The sequence below is a fragment of the Pempheris klunzingeri genome, chromosome 3, assembly GCF_042242105.1.
Source record: "Pempheris klunzingeri isolate RE-2024b chromosome 3, fPemKlu1.hap1, whole genome shotgun sequence".
Lineage (NCBI taxonomy): Eukaryota > Metazoa > Chordata > Actinopteri > Acropomatiformes > Pempheridae > Pempheris > Pempheris klunzingeri.
This window is the reverse complement of record NC_092014.1, coordinates 19986537-20006314: the sequence shown is the minus strand read 5'-3', so window position 1 is coordinate 20006314 and position 19778 is coordinate 19986537. Positions and strand designations below refer to the sequence as shown.

Sequence of the window (19778 nt, the reverse complement as noted above, 5' to 3'; positions counted from 1 at the left end):
TTGAATGACTGAAATCGGAACATTTTCAGTGAGATCAGTTTGTTTGTAGGTGTTCAAATTAATCAACCTGACATGGGAACTGTATGTTCAGACAGTACCGCAATATTCTGCAAGTGTTCCTTTCCTCCCACAGTGTGTTGTTCTACCTGTGCCATTAACAGCACTGTGTCGGGCTGGTTGATAAGCCCACTTTGGGCCAAATGGATGAGGCTGCAGTTACATACTGTTCCAGGAAGAAATACTCCTGTTTTCCTTCCTCCTTCCCGGAGCAGCTTGTCACGTTAGCAGCCGAGCTAACTTAATCTGTACCTCAAGAAGAGAGAGAGGGAGGGAGACAGAGACACGAAGATAGAAAGGGGAAAATTGGAAGCTTGTTGAAGACACAAGACAGACTCAATTAGGCTAAATCTGACTATGGCTTCTATTTTTATCCGTACAGCTGGGGAAAAGGGGGAAACACCACTGCCTTCTGACCAATCATAGAGGTTAGCTTTGCACCAATGGGAGCAGTGAGATAAAGAAGCAGTGAGAGAAGTCTCCACCCCTTACTCTCACAACAGCTACCTCACTTTCTCATCAGCACTGCGTACACTGAATGTCTTTATTTACCATTTCTGTGTTGAGAACTTAAGTCTAACCTCAGCGGAAGGGCCCGTGTGCCAACTGGGTTAAATGACTTAGTAAGCTAGTGAGTTTAACCTGGGTGAGTGAGAAAGTGAGAGTGTGCCTCCGTGTGTGTGGACACATGAATGTGCGCTTGAGCATTAAAGGTTGATGTAGAATATTTGGATTCTACGCCTACCCCCACCCTCTATTGGATGAATTAAACCACATCCACAGCTAGAAAGAGGATGTGGTCTGACAAGGCAACCCCCCTCACACACACACACACACACACACACACACACACACAGATACACCCCTCCCTGTCACCATAGCCAACATCTGGCTGGATCTCCTAGGCTTTCCACCAGGCCCATTTTAGGAGTCAGGCCATATTGGAGTTTTAATCCAAAGCTTCTGCCCTCACCCCTCGAGTCACAAAGGGCTAAAGGGGAAAGGCAGGGTCGTGGGTGGCTCTGTGATGTCGAGTGGTGGTGTATGGGATTCAGGAAGAGAACAGCAGAGCTGGACAGATGGAGCATCATCCTGGTGACATTGGGGTTGAAGAGATGGAGACATGGCATTGCTGTATCCCCTATTTGAGTCAGTTGTTGCATGTCATTCCTCCACTGATGGAAATTAAAGCCATAAAAACGGTTGGATCAGCATGTGGGTACATTTGAAGAGTCCGATCACAGGTTCTGTACGTGTGTATTTTAAAGGGATCTGGGGAACAGCAAGTGTATTGATCACATTACTCACTTCACTTTTAGCTGGTGTGATTCTGGTACAGTGCTCCTCGGGGTACGCCTCCTCCTCCACCTCTTTTCCCCTCTGTCTCACCAACTCCATCCCCACCCCGTCCCCATCTCTGGCTCGGTTTCTGTGGCCATTCCTTTTCGTTAACTTTATCTCTTTGTCTCTCTCCGCCTTTCTTTTTTTTTTTCTCTCTCTCTCTCTTCCAACCTTTGTCAGTGGAGCAGATTAAAAGGCAGTGTGCACGTGTGAACTAATCCATGTGTTAGTGATGGGCTTCAGCCCCAGAGTCTCTTGGCCCTGCCTCACAGCTAGCGCATTCCCCCCTGCTCCCTCTCTACTCCAATGAACTTTGCGTGTGTACGTGTGTGTGAGCACGTGTTTGTCTGTGGCTGCTGCGTGAAGTGGGCAAGTTGCTGCACTGTTTTTTTGCATCCCTTTCCTTTCAAACTCGTCCGTCTTAAGCTTCATCTCTGCCTCCTCTGTTTCCATTTTTCCCAATGTGTCCTCCATACCTCCTCTGCACTGTTGCTATGCGTCACGGCAGATGCTGTTTGTGGCTTGGAGTGGCTTCAGCGGATTTAGCGTGACAACAGCATTGGTCTGCCTAGTAATCAACTGCGTTTCACTTTATTTAGCACTTGTGGCCCTGGGATTGCTTGAGCAGGGGTAGGGTGGGTTTCCTGCGAGTCCAAATTGATTTTTGAACCCCCATTTGCATTTTATTGCCAGCAGTTTCCAGTGTAGTTTCAGCCCTGAATCCATATGCGTTTTTTACAGTGAGCTTTTCTGCCAATCGGAAAGCCTCTCTCTCCTCCACACACACTGAATCTCTTTTTTAGGATTGAGGTCACAACTGCCTGAATGCTAAGGAATATTAAAGTCCCCATCCCACCCACCCACATGCATCTTCACCCCTTCTGTATTTCGTCTTTTTCCTCTGCCGTCTAACCAGAATATGGGTCATCATCATCCAGTATAGTTCCCATGGAATCCCAAGACTTGTTAATAATTGTTTAATTCCAGCCGAGGAAGCGGTTTCTGTGTGTGCGAGAGAGATGAGCATTCCCTTCATTCCTCAGCCCTGTTTATCAAACCTAACCATTGGCTGTTAGTTTGGGCAGCTTAGTAAAACCCTCAGTGGATGATTGAACTGTAGGACGTTGGCCACAGACGGAAGGTGCCACCGGAGTAAGAGCGTTTTCTTTCCCTGGAGAGAATCCTGAAGAACTGAGCTGCTGGTGTCTAAGTATGTTTCTATCAAACGTTCTGTGTCCTTGTTTTCTGCTCATTTCATGTTCACTGCCAGGTGAAAGGTAAAGAAGTGGAGATTAACACAACTTTTCTAACACTTACAGTTCAAGCAGCCTTACGAGACCTGCTGTCACTGTCAACACAAAGAACATACTATTAATGGCTTAGTTTTCTTAGTCACGTGTCCTTTGTAGCTCAATGAGTAGAGCATAGCTCTTAATCTTTCAGGGTTAGGGGTCAAATTTCCTCTGCTGCCATCCATGCATAAAATGTACACACTCGTGGCTCTTTGGATGCATGCGCTCAACACAAAACATGCATGTCTTTCGCGTGTTTTCTAGTAGTTCATAGTATCCGGCGAAACATGCGAGTACATTGTAGACGGTTTGCCATCGCTAAACCCAGTGGAACTCCTGACAGACTGGCTCTCGTTTGTGCCCATGGCTAGTTTCTGGGCAGATTACACAGGCAGAACACTCCCCTTCCTCCCCCACTCTCTATATCTCTCACCCTCTCTGTCTCGCTCTGACTCTCTACATCTATCCCATCTGTCCGTGTTTCATAAAGGATGATGAGGGAAGCATCAGCCTGTCAGAAGAAGAAAGCCTACAGTTGCTGTAGGGCAAAGATTGCTTTTAATCTTGTGTGTACATGTAGAAATGCAGCGGACTAACGGATACATCAGAAGTGATGAAATATAACTTTCAGCACACTTGCTTAAATGTATGGCTCTAGTAACAGAAATGTCATTTTAACTCAGGAAGTCCCATATGTTTCACCACTTAGTGGTGCAGTCCAGTGCATTGTACAGTAGGTGTTAGTGACATTATAGCACAAGTTGCATGTCACGTGCCATCAATGGGCTAATGTTAGGACCATCTGTCAAACCATAAATCATCAACATTTCCAGCATGAAAAGAAACCTAGAATAATGACTCTGCCATCGTAATCCAGACCTGTTCAACATATAAGCTTGTCTCCATCTGCATTTGTCATTTCCTGAACCTGCCATTTATAGCTCAGATAATAAAGCTGTAGAAGGCTGAGGCGCATACGGCGGGCGACAGTTTTGCAGCCAGGCTGTTGGCTCTTTGATGACTGTTCCAGCAGTCAACCGAGTGAGTGGTAGTTTCCCCTTTTAAAAAAACCTATTCAGTCAGGTGTCACTGTCTGTATGGGTAAACATGTGACCTTGGCCGCAACCCGACAGCAGTCATGTGAGAGAGGGAGAGAATGACCCCTCTCCCATGAAAGAGTGAATGAGTAGAAAGACATAGGGGGCAAATGAGACAGAGAATCCTAGAAGAGGCTTCTTGAGCAGTAACATTCTTTGTGTGAATGCAGCGAGCCAGTAAACAAAGGTGGCGAGCAAACACAGAGAGCCGTTGTGTTTTCTGTACTTTGGTGTGTGTTGGTGTTACGTTATGAATAGTCGTGTGTATGGGCAACAGTGTGTAGGGCACAGTTGAGTTCATGCTCAGTTCGGGGTTATTCTCTTGATGACATAATTTCACAATAAATGAAGCCATTTCATTGTATTTCACCATAACTTAAACTAAATTAGTTTAAAACGGTCCAGGTGTTGATGTAAGATGCTAAATATGCAATAAAAGAACCATTGTTTTTTTTTTTATGCTCTGAACAGTTTGAATGTGTTATGGCTTTAACAGGGAGTCCTACAGTCACAGCAAAGCATCATGGGGATGAAATGTATGGACCGCCATGCAGGTTGAGCCCTGCCCCTCTACATGTATATTGTATGTCACCATCTGCAGAGTATGGATCAGTGTGCCACATGCTCACATGTCATTTCACTATGTATGCTCAGGGAGAAACAACCACTTACGTGTAATTTGCCTTTGCGAGCAGCAACGGCAAATTAACCAACCGGCATCTCCCGCTTGCTATTTTTAACCATGAAATAATGGATTTGGAATGTTTTGGAAAATAATACCCAAAGCACAGAACGAAAAACATCTGGCCCCACATTGTCTGTGTTTGATTTAATTGCCGTCCTCCGCACAGTGAGATAATTTGCCGTTGATTTCATGGAGTGCTCAATGGACATGGCTTAGTCTGCTTGAAATGAGGCTTTGCATTACAAAATACTCTAATCACTGTGATAATCTTTGACATCGCTGTGAAGCATGATTTGCGGCTGCTTTAAATGAGCCACGACACGAGAGAAGGAGAAAGGCAGAGGATGAACAATGGAACTCCCTCGCAAAGTCAAGTTTTTTTTGTGTGTGTTTTTTTTTTCTCCCTGAGAGAGCCTGTGTAATGATGTCTTAATTTCCTTTTGCATGTCAAGTTAGGAGATTTACCACTGAGATGGTCATTGGTGATGTGTAATTAGTGTAATAACTGGGTGAAGGGTCAGATTTCCTCCCCCTCTGCATGTATTAGAAGTAGGTCAAAGTGTGTGTGTGTGTGTGTGTATATACGTGTATGTGTGTATGTGTGTGTGTGTGTGTGTGTGTGTGTGTGTGTGTGTGTGTGTGTGTCTGTGTGTTAAATGGGTTTGAGAGACTGTGGGATTTGCCAAAGTGAAGTGTATTGACTGGTATCTGGGCTGGAAATCTGACCCTCCCCTTTAAGAGCACGTCCAGTAATTATGTCAGACATCTTGGATGGCCTGAGAAGTTATCCATTATTTACGTATTCACAAGTTTGGAATCTAGGGCAGCCATATTTCCCCCCCCCCATCGCTCGCTCTCCGACTAATGGTGTTGGTTCCAGAGGACTTTGAATGAAAAATAAGCAGAAATTCAGGTTGCTTTGTCAGTGCTGTTTTCAGCTGCTTTTGTCTCCTGAATAGAGGGAAAAACTACTATTCTGTCTCTGTCACTCTTCAGGTGTTCTTTTATTGCCATTTATATTATTCACACACAAAGGACACTTACATGAATATGCATTTTCCTTTTTTATGCTCACCCCCGTTCCCTCTCGGTACTCACTGCTCACAGGAAATGTCAGGCGTCAGATTTGCACAAATGTCAGTTTAGCAGACATGTAAGATGATCAAGAAAGGCTTTGAGTTTGTGAAAGTAACAGAAAAAAGACAGAGCAGTTGTCCGTGTGGCTCCCTGATATTCAGGTGATATGTGTCCTAATAAAAAAAGGGAGTAAAAGGAAAATGCTTGGAGATTATATGTTGTAACCATTATGTAATGTAATCGTCTCATTAATCAACTCAGGTCTCCTGTGTATTTTTGTGCCAGTAAATATATTTAGAAAATTGCTGATAATAGATTAAACACATACAGCTTGGTTTGAGAAATGAGCTCGCACATAAGGCAAACAAGTCAGGAAGTCAGCTACATTCGAAACAATACAACTGAAAATAGTTCCCATCCTAAATCCTGTTATTGACATCAGAGACTGCTAGTGCCTGCTCACAGATTGAATGAATTCTGTACACATGCTGTTGCAGTCCGGAGGCTTGTGTTTGACCAGTCAGCAAAGGTCAGTACAGCAGTTACCCCAAAAGGCCTCGGCCTTTAGAAAGTTGTGTTGTGTGTAGTTGTGGTTTGGGGGACAACAACTTCGGCCCAGCTGAAAAACTGGGACGAGGTTCCTGCAGTCAAAATGCAGATGAAGTTCCTGAGCTTCATTAAAAAAAAAAAAAAAAGACTCCTGGGCTTGTGGAAAAGATCTAATACTCAGTTTAACACCGTTGGGGGGCAAAAATACAAGAACGTTTGCGTTTTGGTATTTCAGCAAGACTGAGGATGTGTTCAAAAGCTTCCTGTCTTCATGTCTGTTCACAGCGGCCTGTTTCTACGTCCTCACACATCTCTCTAACATTATCCCTTCAGGGTCATAGGAATATTATCAAGACGCTACTGCTGATTGCTTCTGTCAACTTAATGATGTTGGACTTGCAGCTTGTTGCTGCCATTACGCTCGAATCATGTCACACTGACAAACATTTAAACGGGTATCTTTTTTGACTACAGCGATATCATTTATCAGAATGTGCATGTGTGTGCTTATACGCTGAGGTGTGTGCCCTTCATCCAAAGGCGCATGCACCCTGTGCGTGTGTGTGTGTGTGTGTGAGTGCGTGCGTGGATGACGCAGGGACGAGGGAGGCTTGAGTGCAGAGCTGTTGTTCTCTGCTTTGAGAGAGATGTACATATGATGAGCGTAGGTTCTGTGAGAGCTGTGGTGGGCAGCTCTCCCATACCAACAGGGAGAGCTTCAAAGTGCTTCTTTAAAAAGGACTGCTTCAATCACATCGGAGGCAGTTTGACGCACTTCAGGAACAAGCGAAACAGCTACAGTGAGAGGAAGAGCAGTAAAGAAATGACGACAGCTCTGTTATAATAGAAATAATTATCTATTATGAATATGATTTTATCAGGTTTATGACTTCTGCCTCAGTTTGACCTTACAACTGAGGCAGAAGCAAGGGGGATTTGGGAGGGAAAGCAGGTCCTGCACGTGATTCATGGCGAGTTTGGATGAGAGGGGAGGGTGGATGAGGAGGAAAGGTGTGGTGCAGTGACCCGGGGCCGGCTGGCTGCTCGCTCACATGTCAAAGCCAAAAGGCAGAGCTGCCTGCCTGCGTACCCATCTGGGGCCCATCAGGAGCAGAAGCCACAGGAACACACACACACACACACACACACACACAAGCAAGCATAAGAGAGACGCACATGCATACACACACTGGTAGAGTGGAAGCGCCCATCGTCTCAGGAGGAAAGAGGCCGGCTGTGTCTCTGGTGAGCCCGCGAGTCGTGCCTTTAGGATTTCGCAAACCTGAATTCAGCTGTTTTTCTGTGTTCTGTGTTCAGCAGGGTAATAAATCAATGAAAAGAGTAGCTCCTGTGCAGAAACTCCAAACCCCAAATTTGTTTTGATGGACCACCTGTCGATCCCGATCGGATCTTCATCAAGACAAAATTTGATTGAAATTTTGCCTGCTTGATTTTAGCCCGCATTGAGACTAATGCCCCAAAACGGATAGTACATTTCAAACTAATTTTATGATGCTTCAGTTTGGTGAACCAAGCCAACATTAAGTGGGGCTTCATTAAAGTGAAAACTAAAAGCATCTGTGCAGCTCTTTCATAAACACTGTTAAAAGCTGCACATGTGTGCAGCGTGAGTTTCAGGTATTTCCCATGAACTCGTGGGAGATCTGCAGTAGCTTTTAGATGTGTTCTCCTCTGAATAGCCAGTTCCTTTATAAATCGATCTGTGCGAAGACTCGAGTCCACAGAAGCTTGCTGCCTCAGTGCTCGGTGCCAGAGCGAGAGCGTGGGATTTCAGATGCAGCTGCGAGGCTTTTCTGCCTGTGTTGTCTTATTGTCAGCGAGGGATTTGATATCCCTGCTGTGCGTGACAGTTTGGAGCACAGGTCCTGGTAGCAACTGGCCACGTGTTATGTAATCCGCCACAGATGAAGAGTTCCCCATTCAGGCTGCCGACAGCTCACTGTGCCATTCATTAGACACTGGGAATACAAAGTGCAGAGCAGCAGCCTTCACTACTATTAATCCGCATTAGGGATGTTTTAATTTATGTTTACTCCTTTGTCACTTTGTTGATCTTTTTGCCCTTTCAGACATTTCCACCCTGTCGGTCTTGTTGTTTTCTTGTGGTTGATTCTCTTGAGTACTTAAATGTGTGATTTTTATCAACATGACATTTTATAGTCATTGTATCTATGATTTTTTTTTACATTTAAGTCATTTTAAAAATCTATGTGTAAAAGTCCAGCTAAAGTTCATAGTTAAGCAAACTTAAACTTGCTATCGAGCACTTCTCCCCAGAGAGCAGTTTAACCCCGATGAACGCGATGCCACATTACACCTACATTAACAGCAACCTACTGACATCGCCTGTTAACCCATGATGTCACGTCCTCTAACGAAGTTTACTCAATCAATCCCTAATCTCAGCAGCCGAGGACATGAACTTTATGAGGTTGCCCTGTAAATCCATAGCTCTTTATGTAAGTAGCACCAGTCTTTTCTAAGAACTCAGGAAACAGTGGGTTCTGTTGCTTGTTGCTATGTTACGTGGCTCCGAGAGGGCGGAGGCAGAGAGAGAATCCGGCTGCCACACGCAGGTATTTATGGTCACAAGCCGCCCCTCATATTGTAAGCTGCAAATGGCTTAAGCTCTTTAGCCGTGGGTCTACATGATAAACAAGCCTTTTCGGGGATTACGGACCTGTCCTGAGATCATCACCAGTGGCCAGTACCTTATGACCTTTAACCCCAGTGTGAGACAGTAAGAGATAGTGCTGGTGGTGCAGGCTAACATGATAAACCTTTCTCTGCCGTAATCTTAAATTGCCCGGGGACATAATGGGTAGACTTTTCTCCCAGAGTGATTTCTGAAACACTTTCCTGCTGAGAATAAGAGCTCTAGTTTGACTTCCCATTACCAGGCAGTCCAATGTGACGGCCATAAATTGCAAACACACATTCTCTCTCTCTCTCTCTCTCTCTCTCTCTCTCTCTCTCAGTTACACGCTATTCCTCAGACACTCCCTCTTGTACTTTTTGGGGGCTTCTTTGCATTCTGTGGTTATCAGAGTGCTCCACAGTAGAGCACGTCGTGCACCCAGAGATTAGGACGTCTCACACGCGTGTCTATCAATAAGAGGCACAGTGAGGGTGTTTGAAGCTGCCAACCAGAACCATGTGTTGCTCTAAGAGGAGATCACACAGTACACAAGGTAGCTGTGAAGAGGACAGAACCAGGACTCGATGTGCCGAGGGATTTGACAGCATGGCAGGCTCCATCTCCTCCTCTCCCTCATCATCATCATCATCATCATCATGTGGGTGTGGAATGGCGTTTGTGGTTTCATGGTGACTTGGCAAAACGTGGTGATTCAGCAGCCCGACAAGCGATGGCCTGCGCCACACTCTGCAATTGAAGCCTTAGCGCTAAGACCCATAATGGGATATATTTTGGTCGTAGCCAGGATGAGGAATGTTGTGATAGTCTGCAGTGCTGGGGCGGTCAGCGCACCCCGTCTTCCTCTGCACATTCATCATGTCAGTTGGGAGAAGGGAGGGTGGGAGACGCACGGGAGAGGTGGCTAGAAGGGGTTATCTGAGGTTGTCTCCCAAGATGGTTGTGTTAATCTTGATGGGAGTGGAGGAGCAGATCGTGGTCTCCGGTGTCTGGAGTTTGTTAACTCGACGCCTGACGGGCCAGAGAGACAGACAGGCACACAAGCCTATACATGACCAGCGTGTCCTGCTCTGCCCTTGCAGACTTCTTTATCAGGCAATCAAAGTAGATGTCCTTACAGGGTCCACATGCTTGAGTTGTGTACACAAGTTTTATGGGAGTTTATGAGCAAGTATGTTTGTTCTTGCATGTGATGTGAAATTAGATTTGTGCCTGCTCTTCAGCTACAGCTGCTCAATAAATAATTTATTGGCGTGTGTTGAAACATTCCACGTACATGGCTTTCTTAATTGAAAATAGTTAATTAGCAAACAAATTGCAGCAGAATACGTTTATGACTTGCTTCCACATGATGAAGTAATAATCTTAATTACAGTGCTAAACAAAATGGTCAGAATTGGAATTAGTGAGCCAGATATTCTGCCATGTTGTAGCGTGGCCTAGACGTCTCCCAGGTGGGGCTGCGTGTACCCCCTCAGGCTACTGTGAAAGAGTAGAATGTGATTAATTGCCAGCTGATATCTGTGTACACACGCTTGTGTGTGTGTGTGTGTGTGTGTGTGTGTGTGGAGTCGTAGGGAAAAGATGTCGGTGTTGGGGTTCAGATGAGACAAACACAGATTTCAGATAAAGAGCAAAGGTGTCCTGTGAGTAGAACTGACAGCACAGACAAATGACCTGAGCAGGACTGTCATCGTTACAAACTTCCAGACTGAAAATGTGTGTGTGTGTGTGTGTGTGTGTGTGTGTGTGTGTGTGTGTGTGTGTGTGTGTGTGTGTGTGTCTTGTGATTTCCAAACTTTCAGTGTTACACACAGAATCAGGACACCTCCTCCTTCGCTCCCGAGACACACAGTACTTGTCCTGTTCACGCAGTCTAAGCACACACTCACGCATACTGTACTAGTGTAATGGCGTGCTCTCCCCTCGTGCTGTTATCAGCACCATCCATGCATAGCTGAACTTCCCCTCCTCACACACACACACACACACACACACACACACACACACACACACACACACACACACACACTGACATGCTCACAGACAGATATACTTTAGCCAGCACTCACATGTCTCCACCAGTCTTAAAGCAGCAGAGCACAGGATAGAGCTGTCTAGCCCAGCAAAATCAGTGCAGTGAATTCCTGCTCTGGTCCCCTGGGTATGTCTCCTTTGGGCTCCCCCAGAGATGGTTCCTGAGTCTGGGTTGCTCCACTGAGTCCACTGACTCTTAATGTCTCTCCACTGTTCCCCTCAGGCTATCTGACTGAAAGGGCAGCTCCTGCTAATGGAGCGCTGATTGTGTTAAAGCCACAATTATCTCTCTTCACCTCTCAACTGGGGGCCATTAGCAGGATAGATAGTAGCCAGGGCCTGTCTGCAGTCACAGAGTAAGGGACTGTCAGGATGATGGAGCTTACAAGCCGAGCAGGGTCCAGGAAATGCCATTACACCTTTCCTCCCCGTCACTCCCCTCCGCCTCCTCCGCCTCCTCCGCCTCCTCCTCCTCCTCCTCCTCCTCCTCCTCCCAGAAAAACTTATTGTTTGTAATGTAGGCGAGATGGGTGACCAAAGCTGGGTGAGAGAAATACCAGCAGAGGATAACGTATCGTCCTGAAACTTACACCAGACGCGAATCATACGCAGCCTGCTGTGTTTTTATACTATAAGCTGGGGATTTACAACACACAAGCTGGTGGATTCTCCCAAAATTAGAATGCATTGTGTCTTAATGAGTTTATCACCAAGATGACAGAATACTGCTTTCATTAAAGATTCTTTAACAGGAAAAATCCACCTTCAGGTTCTCATACAGTGTCATAAATAATGGTCAGTTATCTGTGCATGACTAAATGGAGAACATGGTATATCACCAGTGGCAGGTTAAAGCAGAGTTTCAGGGTGAGCTTTCCCTTAAAGAGCCTTCTGACATTCTGATGGAACATTTTAATGGACAAGTGAGAAAAAATGGCTGGTAACCAGACTGCACTGGTTAAAGTCACCACACAAGCAGGACACGTCTACTTGCTACTGAGCAGGATGTTTAACTACCAGCATGCAGTGCATCTCACATTATACTGCTCAGGCCTTAGCACTTCCTTATTGTAGCTTGTCATGTATCTAATCATTCTGTTTCTGTCTTTCCTTTGCAGACGAGCTCACCTGCGGCTGTGTCTGGAGCGGTTGAAGGCCCTCATACCCCTGGGACCTGACTGCAACCGCCACACCACCCTGGGCCTGCTCAACAAAGCCAAAGCACATATAAAGGTACAGATAAGCAGCCCACCCACCCAGAGCCAAAGCTGGTCCTGGTTACTCATTTTGACACATAATTATCCAAAGAAAGAAGAATGTGCAGAATTTAAACAAGCAAATTGACAATAAAACTGAGCAGAAATGAAAACCAGATAACAGTGTGTTTTTATGTCCCTGCTTGGATTTTATTTGTTTTGACCTTTGCTGTCAGATTCAACTATCTAGTGTTTGGATCACTCTTATATCACTCAACACATAATTTATTTGTGTTGCTGCCGAGGCGCAGATGCCATGGTACAAATGTTTTTGAGATGAAACAGATTACATGTGGTTTAGTGACACAATGTGCATTTTTATTGCAATTTTCAATCAATTTTCATAGACTAGCTGTTTTAAGGATTATTTCAGTATAAGAATGTGTAAATAGATTACATGCAGTGAAGGAAGTGCCTAAACTGCAGTACACCTGTATTGTAGAGATTTGGCAGTAGATGGTGTTTATTTGATTTGGTCTTAATTTTAGTTTGAAATACATCCATAAATTCATAAATAATTCCATCCAAATGTTTTGACAAAAACACGTTTCCCACAGAGTCAAAAAAAACTGGCTCACGCAAACAAAACTTCAGCCAAAATGAAACCCGTATCCAGCTGGTCGCTGGCGATAATTTCCCTGCCTGATCATCCAGTTTGGAAGAGCATACAACACATTAAGGCTTCCTGTTTCACACTTTCCCATCCGCTTCAAAAACAATCACATGACTGCCTGAGATTGAGCAGTGTGCATGTGAGAAGCCTTGTGTAGCACTCACATAACAGGGGGGGGGCATAAAGCTGATATTGTTGTCCTGATAACCCCCCCCCCTCTCCCCTCCACAACTACTACCGCCACCACTCTGCACTTCTGCTGCCGTCAACTTGAGTCTCTCCATCGCTTATTGATGGCCTATTGTTTTGGTCTGTCGCCCTGAGTCACGCTCGTCACTGTCGGCGACCGTGACATAAGGCTACAAGGTTAGAGCACAACACGGCAGTATCAGTCCCCGCCACGGCCTTCGCTTATATTGTAACGGCACATAAACAGAGGCAGCAAGTAAAGGAGGCGACACGGTGTAAACAAGGCAGGTGAGGGAAATCGTTTAGGGGTTTCATGGCTGGCAGGAGGAAAATCCAAGGGACACAACAGGTTTCGTGGCTGAATGCTAAAACAGGTGCTGGGGAGTGGTTGTTTGTATTCTGACAGCCTTTTGATATGGAAGGAATTTCCATACAGACTAGCAACATCTATCTCTTCAGTAGTTAAGTTGTTCCTCCTGTTATGCTTCTCTCTCTCTTATCTCCTCTGTATTTCTTCGCTGTCTTACTCTCAGTCTGCCAGCCACTCTCTGACCCACCCAACTATTCTTTCCCCTCCTTACATACTTGCTCTTTATCTCTACATCCTAGGCTCACCCGGGTCCCTGGTTCACACAATTAACCTTTTCTCGGCCTCTCCCTTCTCTTTCTCCCGACCAGAAACTTGAAGAGGCAGACAGGAAGAGCCAGTACCAGCTGGAGTCTCTGGAACGTGAGCAGAGGCACCTCCAGCGCCAGCTGGAGTTGCTGAGGGGAGGCAGCGGTGCCGCAGCCCAGAGCAGCCCGGGGGAGGGGGAGAGGATACGCATGGACAGTGTAGGCTCCACCCTCTGCTCCGACCGCTCTGACTCTGACCAAGGTGAGTGAGGCCGCAGTCTTTAAACAGGATTTTAATTTAGCGACTACAAGGCCATCAAGCCCTCCAGCTGCTCTCAGGCTAATTTCACGACATTGAGGTTGTACCGGTCAGAGTCCCTCTGGGGCTGTATGTGAAGTGAGGTGTTGCTGAAAATAATGAACACAAATTTCCCGGATAGAAGTTTACAATGCAAACACTGTGAAGGGCTTTAAAGTAAACTTTGGTTAGTTAAAGCAGCCAAAACAGCCAAAAGCCTGTTTTAGTTTTTATCAATCCAACCTGGTTCTAATGAATGGAACCATGTTAAATAGATGCATATTTATTTACTTTAATTTACACTATATTCCTGCTGCACATAATACAGTTGAATTAGTCATACAGAACATAAGTGTTTTACTATTAGGCAGCACATCCTGTAGCATCATATATATGATATCTTATTCCTCTGTGTTGTAGATCTCTATTGTTGTCGATTAAAAATAAAAACACTGCTTTTGCACCAAGTCCGCAGCTGAAAGTGGTTCCCAATAAATGAAATATTTAGTATTTATTCATAGAGTGTTTTTAAAGGTTTACATCTTCAGCAGCAACAAATGGGTTTGGTAATGAGTTCCACAGACGGAGGGCAGGGCATTGGAAAGTATACAAAGAGACTGAATAATGTACTGTTGGCTTTGGTCTTTTCAAAAGACTCATTGCTATTAAGAAAAATAGTGAATATTGTGAGTCTCATCCTTTAAGTAGTCACAGTATCCTTCATGTCATTACCGAGAGTACACTGCACGGAATCTGTTCAGTAGTTACAATGAAATTGTTTTCTCTTCTCTTCTCTCTCCCTCTTCCGACCATCTCTCCGCTCATCTCTCCGTCCTCGGCTGCAGAGGAGATCGAGGTGGACGTGGAAAGCACGGAGTTCTCCCATGGAGAGCTGGACAGTGTGAGCACAGCCAGCACCAGCGACCTGGACGACCACAGCAGCCTGCAGAGCATGGCTAGCGACGAGGGCTACTCCTCCTGCAGTGTCAAACTTGCCTTCTCCTCCTAGAGCCTCACGCCACCGCCACCGCCACCTCCCCGCCAAAGCCGCCCGCCCTCCCATCCGTTTGTCCATCCCATCCAGCCATGCCTACGTACACACACCCGGTCACCTCCGACGGCAGCGGCGCCCCCCAGCTAACGGCGTTCCTGTCGCTCCTGCCTCTCAGCAGCGTCCCCTGTTGCTCCTATAGCCTTTAGTTGCCCCTTTGACTCCTCGTGCGCTGCTGGACCCACTGTCGGAGGAGCTCCACCGAGAGCTCCTCCTCACCTCTGAACTTTGAGCCGCCCCGACCAACACCAGGGACCCAAACACAGCGATGTGAGACTGCCAATTGGTTTAAATCGTCTTTTAAAGGGAGATCAGATCTATATCATCTTTAAACCCACACTACTGAAATTGATGATTGATTTTACTTCTTAATTTCCTCGAACTGTCAAATGTCTGAATTTGAAAAAAAAAAAAAAAAAAATGCAAAACCCCTAATTTGATCCAAAATGCACTTGAATTCTTATGATATTGAAATAATTCAGAGTTTCTGTTCGGTGCTGTCTCCTGTGTGTGTGCGTGTGTGTGTGTGTGTTGAGCTGATCCTGTGTATCTCATCCTAATGTTCTGGTGTTGGGCCTGGATAAACGGGAGCACATCTAATCTGGACTATAATGAGCTCTGTGTGTGAACTTTGCCATATCAACACAGCTTGGCCCTGATAAACGTCCCTTCTGCCCTGAATTTAATCCATGTCTTATTGTTTTTTCATTACCTCTGCTCGACACCGCAGAAGCTCAGACACTCGAACTGGTGCTATTGTGAAACAAACGGGGAAGCAGATCAGATCCACCACTAAGCTTTTAAAGCAAACAAAGTGTGTCTGCAGCGATTTCTTTTTTTTTTCCCCGACCAAGCGCGGAGGAAAACAACCACAAAAAATGGAGAAAAAGAAGAAAAAAAACATTCCTGTCGAATGTGGGTGCGCGGTGCATTTTGAAAGAGTGGAAATTGTAACTCGTGTGTTTTGTTTTGGTTTCTCTCCCCTCGACAAGCAGCTACAACAAGCTATCCTGCACTTGCCTACTTTAGAGCTGTCCATAGAAACGGCACAAACCAAGAGGAAAAAAAAAAACACCCAAAAAACCAACAGCAACGAGGAAAAAGTCCAAACAACTACAAACTTTGGAACAGATGTCCATCCTCTTTCCAGCAGTAACAAGCAATAACTCTTGTAGTCGTTTTTGTCTCGTCAGTTTGAACTCCTTCCCGTTTTTTTTTTTTTTTATCTTGACTGTGTGACCGTCCAAAAAGCAAAATACATTTTTTTTTTTGTTTTGTTTTGTTTTTGTACATACAAATAGTTTAATAAATTAAACTTTAAAAAGGAGTTTAAAAAAAAAAAAAAAAAAGTAGAGCTCATGGATAGAACTATTGCCTCTGTTGCTGTTCAACCTGTGTTTATTGTGCATTTTTAAATTACATTTTTGGAAAGATTTTATCCTCTTCAGAGGGGCAGTCGATGTGGCATGGACACTTGTTACTTTATTCAGTTTTGCCGGTGGAAACAGTGGAAAGTTTCTCATTCTGTTGCTGCCCCGGGAAAGAAAAGGAAAGTTACTCTTCATCGTGATTAAAAACAATAGAACAATTTCCCATCCAGTAATGGAAAAAGCGACCCAGTAGGACTTCTGTTGGAGAATGCTTAGTTTGTGTGGCACTCTTTTTAATTTATTAGACCCTTTTTTTCTCTTGTTTGTAATGTTCATAAATTTGGGGGGTGGGGGGGTGAAGCTGTAAACGGCATTCCGCTTGGTTGGTCAGGAGATCTGTGGAGGAAACGTCTGAAGTGTGGGGAGAAGAAAACAGGTGTTATGATGTCAATGTTCGCCATCCCAACTCCTCCTGGCATTAAGAATTGCACTTCAACCACAGTTCTCTGTATTTCTGTTTCTTTTCCGCTGTCATTTTCTCTCATGGAGCTCGCGTGAATCCTTTTGTATGTGAAAGAAAACAAACCAACGCCGCCCTTCTTAAATATTTATATCTCAATCCCTTGAAGAACACAAGCAATGGGGAAAAAGAAGTTAACTTATTTTGGTTCTGTCTTATTTTACTCCTCTTTTTTGACGCTTATTCCTCATTCCTTATTTTAAGAATTGTATATTTTGTGGGTTACTGTCGTTTGCTTTGTTTGCTTGTTTTTTGTTTTTTTTTTTTTTGGTCGGGAGGGCGGGAGGGGAATAAGAAATGTAGCCATTTTGTTTTCATTTTTCTGATGTTTTATTCAATGGACACTTGAAATGTAATTGGCCCCTAAGCTGCTCCTAGTGCTGAGCCTCGCCTGTTTAGAGTCAGAAGCCTTGTCCGGAGCCGACTCCCCAACAACGCGCCACACCTGTGACCATAAATACAGACCTGAAACAGCTGGATAGGCTGCAGGGCAAAATGGCTGCCCTCCTCACCCAGCCTGACGCTAGGTGAACCATTCGCCATCCTGTGTGTGCGCTCTCTCCTGTCCGGTTGTCTTTGGGTCTGTGCTGACGTTGGAAAGGCGCCGGGGGGGGTGGGGGGGGGGTCATCTCTGCACAAGGCTCACCCATAGCCAAGACTTTACTGGCAAATATTGAGCCAGCTACTACACAATAAAGGGGGTCTAAAACTCCACTTTCCTCTATTAGGAGGATTGTAGTCTCTATTAGACTCGTGTTTTAGTTGACAAAATGTGTCTTACATTTACAATATAAGGCCTCCGACTGAGGATTTAAAGAAAAAAACAGAGAAGAACAAATCATTTGGTTTCTCTGAAGGACATGATTAAGGTGTAGAGTTTGTACGCTCTTTGCGGAGCTGTGTTGAGGTTGTTGGACTTGGCACTGAATCGGAAAGTCACCACTTTTGGTGCTTGATTACGAAAACAAAGAAAATGCCAAAACCACCTCAGAACACCTCAGTGTCCTCTCTCTTTATCTCTCTCTCTCTCTCTCTCTCTCTGAGGGACAGTTTACATTTATTCTTCCCCTGTTTAAGTTATTAACCTTCAACTTCTCTTCATTTCTGTTGTCATATGTTGGGTTTTATGAACCTGCACTGCTGACAGGAAGAAAAAAAAAAAAAAGGTCCCTCGTTTGACGACAAATGAATTTCATTCCTCGTGCAGACCTGGATCACATCCTAGTGGTGTTTTAACCTGCTTCGGAGTACAATATATTCTTACCACGCTGGGGTGATGCTGATAGTGTTGGGATCGGTTGCTTGTCACAAAAATGTGTGAAAACTGTCTGGCACTCATTGTATTGTCTCATGTGGCAAACTACTCTGATGTTGTATTCCAAGAGTGGATAAAACAAACTATAAGAAGTGATTTTACTGAAGCCAGGTCTGTCCTCTCTCATGTGAGTGTACTGTGTGTGTGTGTGTGTGTGAGTGAGTGTACTGTGTGAGTGTGTGTGAGTGTGTGTGTGTGTGCTCCATGTTCTTACTGAGGCTGAGCTTAAGTGAGGCACCTGGTCCACGGCTAGTATGCACTGATCTCAGTTGGGCTGTTTTGCCACCTGCTAATCAGTAAATATCAGACTTGAGGAAAACCCTGAGTGTGTCCGGTGTAACAGTGAAGGCTCTGTCACATCATTTCCCCCTGAAACCCAACTGAGCTCAACCATTAGCTCAGTGCAAACTGGTCAGGGATCAGCACAAGTTAGTTGGCAGGTCTGACAAAGAGTTTCTGGCTATGCTGCAGATTCAAAACAATAGCATATCTTCATAAGCTGGTGATCACAAAAGCTATATTTTTACCTCTGCGTTTAAGGTTAGGTTTATACATGCAGTCCTGACGGTGGTTCAGGTCAGGGTTTTACTTTCCAGGAGTGTTGAGTTCCGGTTTTGCAGCTTGGCCAGAAGCGTACCAGCCCGACCGAGTGGAAGTTGCTGCGTCTTTTGTAAACCACACTCCATTGTGGCGGCGCTCTCACGGGAGGTTGACTCTGAGCAAAAAAAAAAAAAGGGGTCCAAGCGGTCAAGTTAGCCGAACCGAACGAGCAGTCCCACGTAGGGAGTCCTCCTGTTGTTCTGAACCTGTGGCCATCCTTTGTAAAACATGCAGTCTGATGATGATTCTAGCTGTGTAAGTGGAAGATGCAATACTTACAATAAAAACACCAAGATTTTCAAACCTGAATGGCTCCACTGGCCTCTTTGTACCTTCAGACTTATTTTATATCATTTATATTATTATATCAAATGTTTAAAGAATCTGATGTCAAAGTTCACAGTTCTCTGTGTCGTCCTTTGTGACTGCTGTGTGACGCTATTATCGCCTCTCATTAGGAAAAACACACCTAATTTGGAGGGCTGACAGCCACTGTGCTCTGTTTCCAGGTGTCACATTAGTCAAGATGGTGTTCACTGTGTGTTAGATACCTCCAGCCGTCTGGACGTGCAGTAAATCTCTCAAACATCACATGATGTCTGTGTGATCAAAGCAGTCTTGTGGGGAGAGTTACAGGGTTTTTTTTTTTTTTCTTGAACATACCACATGAGCATCCACCACATGAGATATTCTTCTCAAGTGATCACAGCTTGTGAAAAATGGTTTAGAGGCTCGACCTCCCAAGTTGTGCTAAACCGCCATGTTTCACCACAGTGAGAAACGTGGTGATAATGAAGATGTTGGTCCCCGAGTGTCGTTAAGAACTCAGTGTAACTACAAATAATCTGATTTGGATTACGGCGCCACATCATCTGTCAATGACATATCATCACTGAGAGCATTGGCTGTGTCCATCTGTGTCGCTAAAAATGCCAAAAAACATATCACATCTCAAACTGGGAACAAAGATGTGTTGGAATGGACACGTTGTTTTGGGGGCATGTGGGTAGAAAATGAAAGAAGCGACCGAAATAAAGTCTCTTTGCTAGCAGACCTTATAAAGTGAATCATGAAATACATGAGCAGCATCAATAAATCATGCTGTGGCCTCATAGTTAATCTGAAATAAAAACACCAGC

At 44.9% G+C, this 19778-nt stretch overlaps 1 protein-coding gene across 2 annotated transcripts in view; it reads left to right on the top strand.

Annotated features, from left to right (window-relative positions):
* The window catches only part of mxi1 (max interactor 1, dimerization protein), a 31321-nt gene extending 12373 nt beyond the window's left edge, over positions 1-18948 (top strand). For both annotated transcript variants that reach the window (XM_070856499.1, XM_070856500.1), the window contains exons 4-6: positions 11931-12045; positions 13549-13747; positions 14629-18948. In XM_070856499.1, coding sequence (XP_070712600.1) covers positions 11931-12045; positions 13549-13747; positions 14629-14792 — 478 coding nt within the window. In that variant the 3' untranslated portion in view covers positions 14793-18948. The remainder of the gene's footprint in view (positions 1-11930; positions 12046-13548; positions 13748-14628) is intronic.
* The last annotated feature ends 830 nt before the right edge of the window (positions 18949-19778 follow it).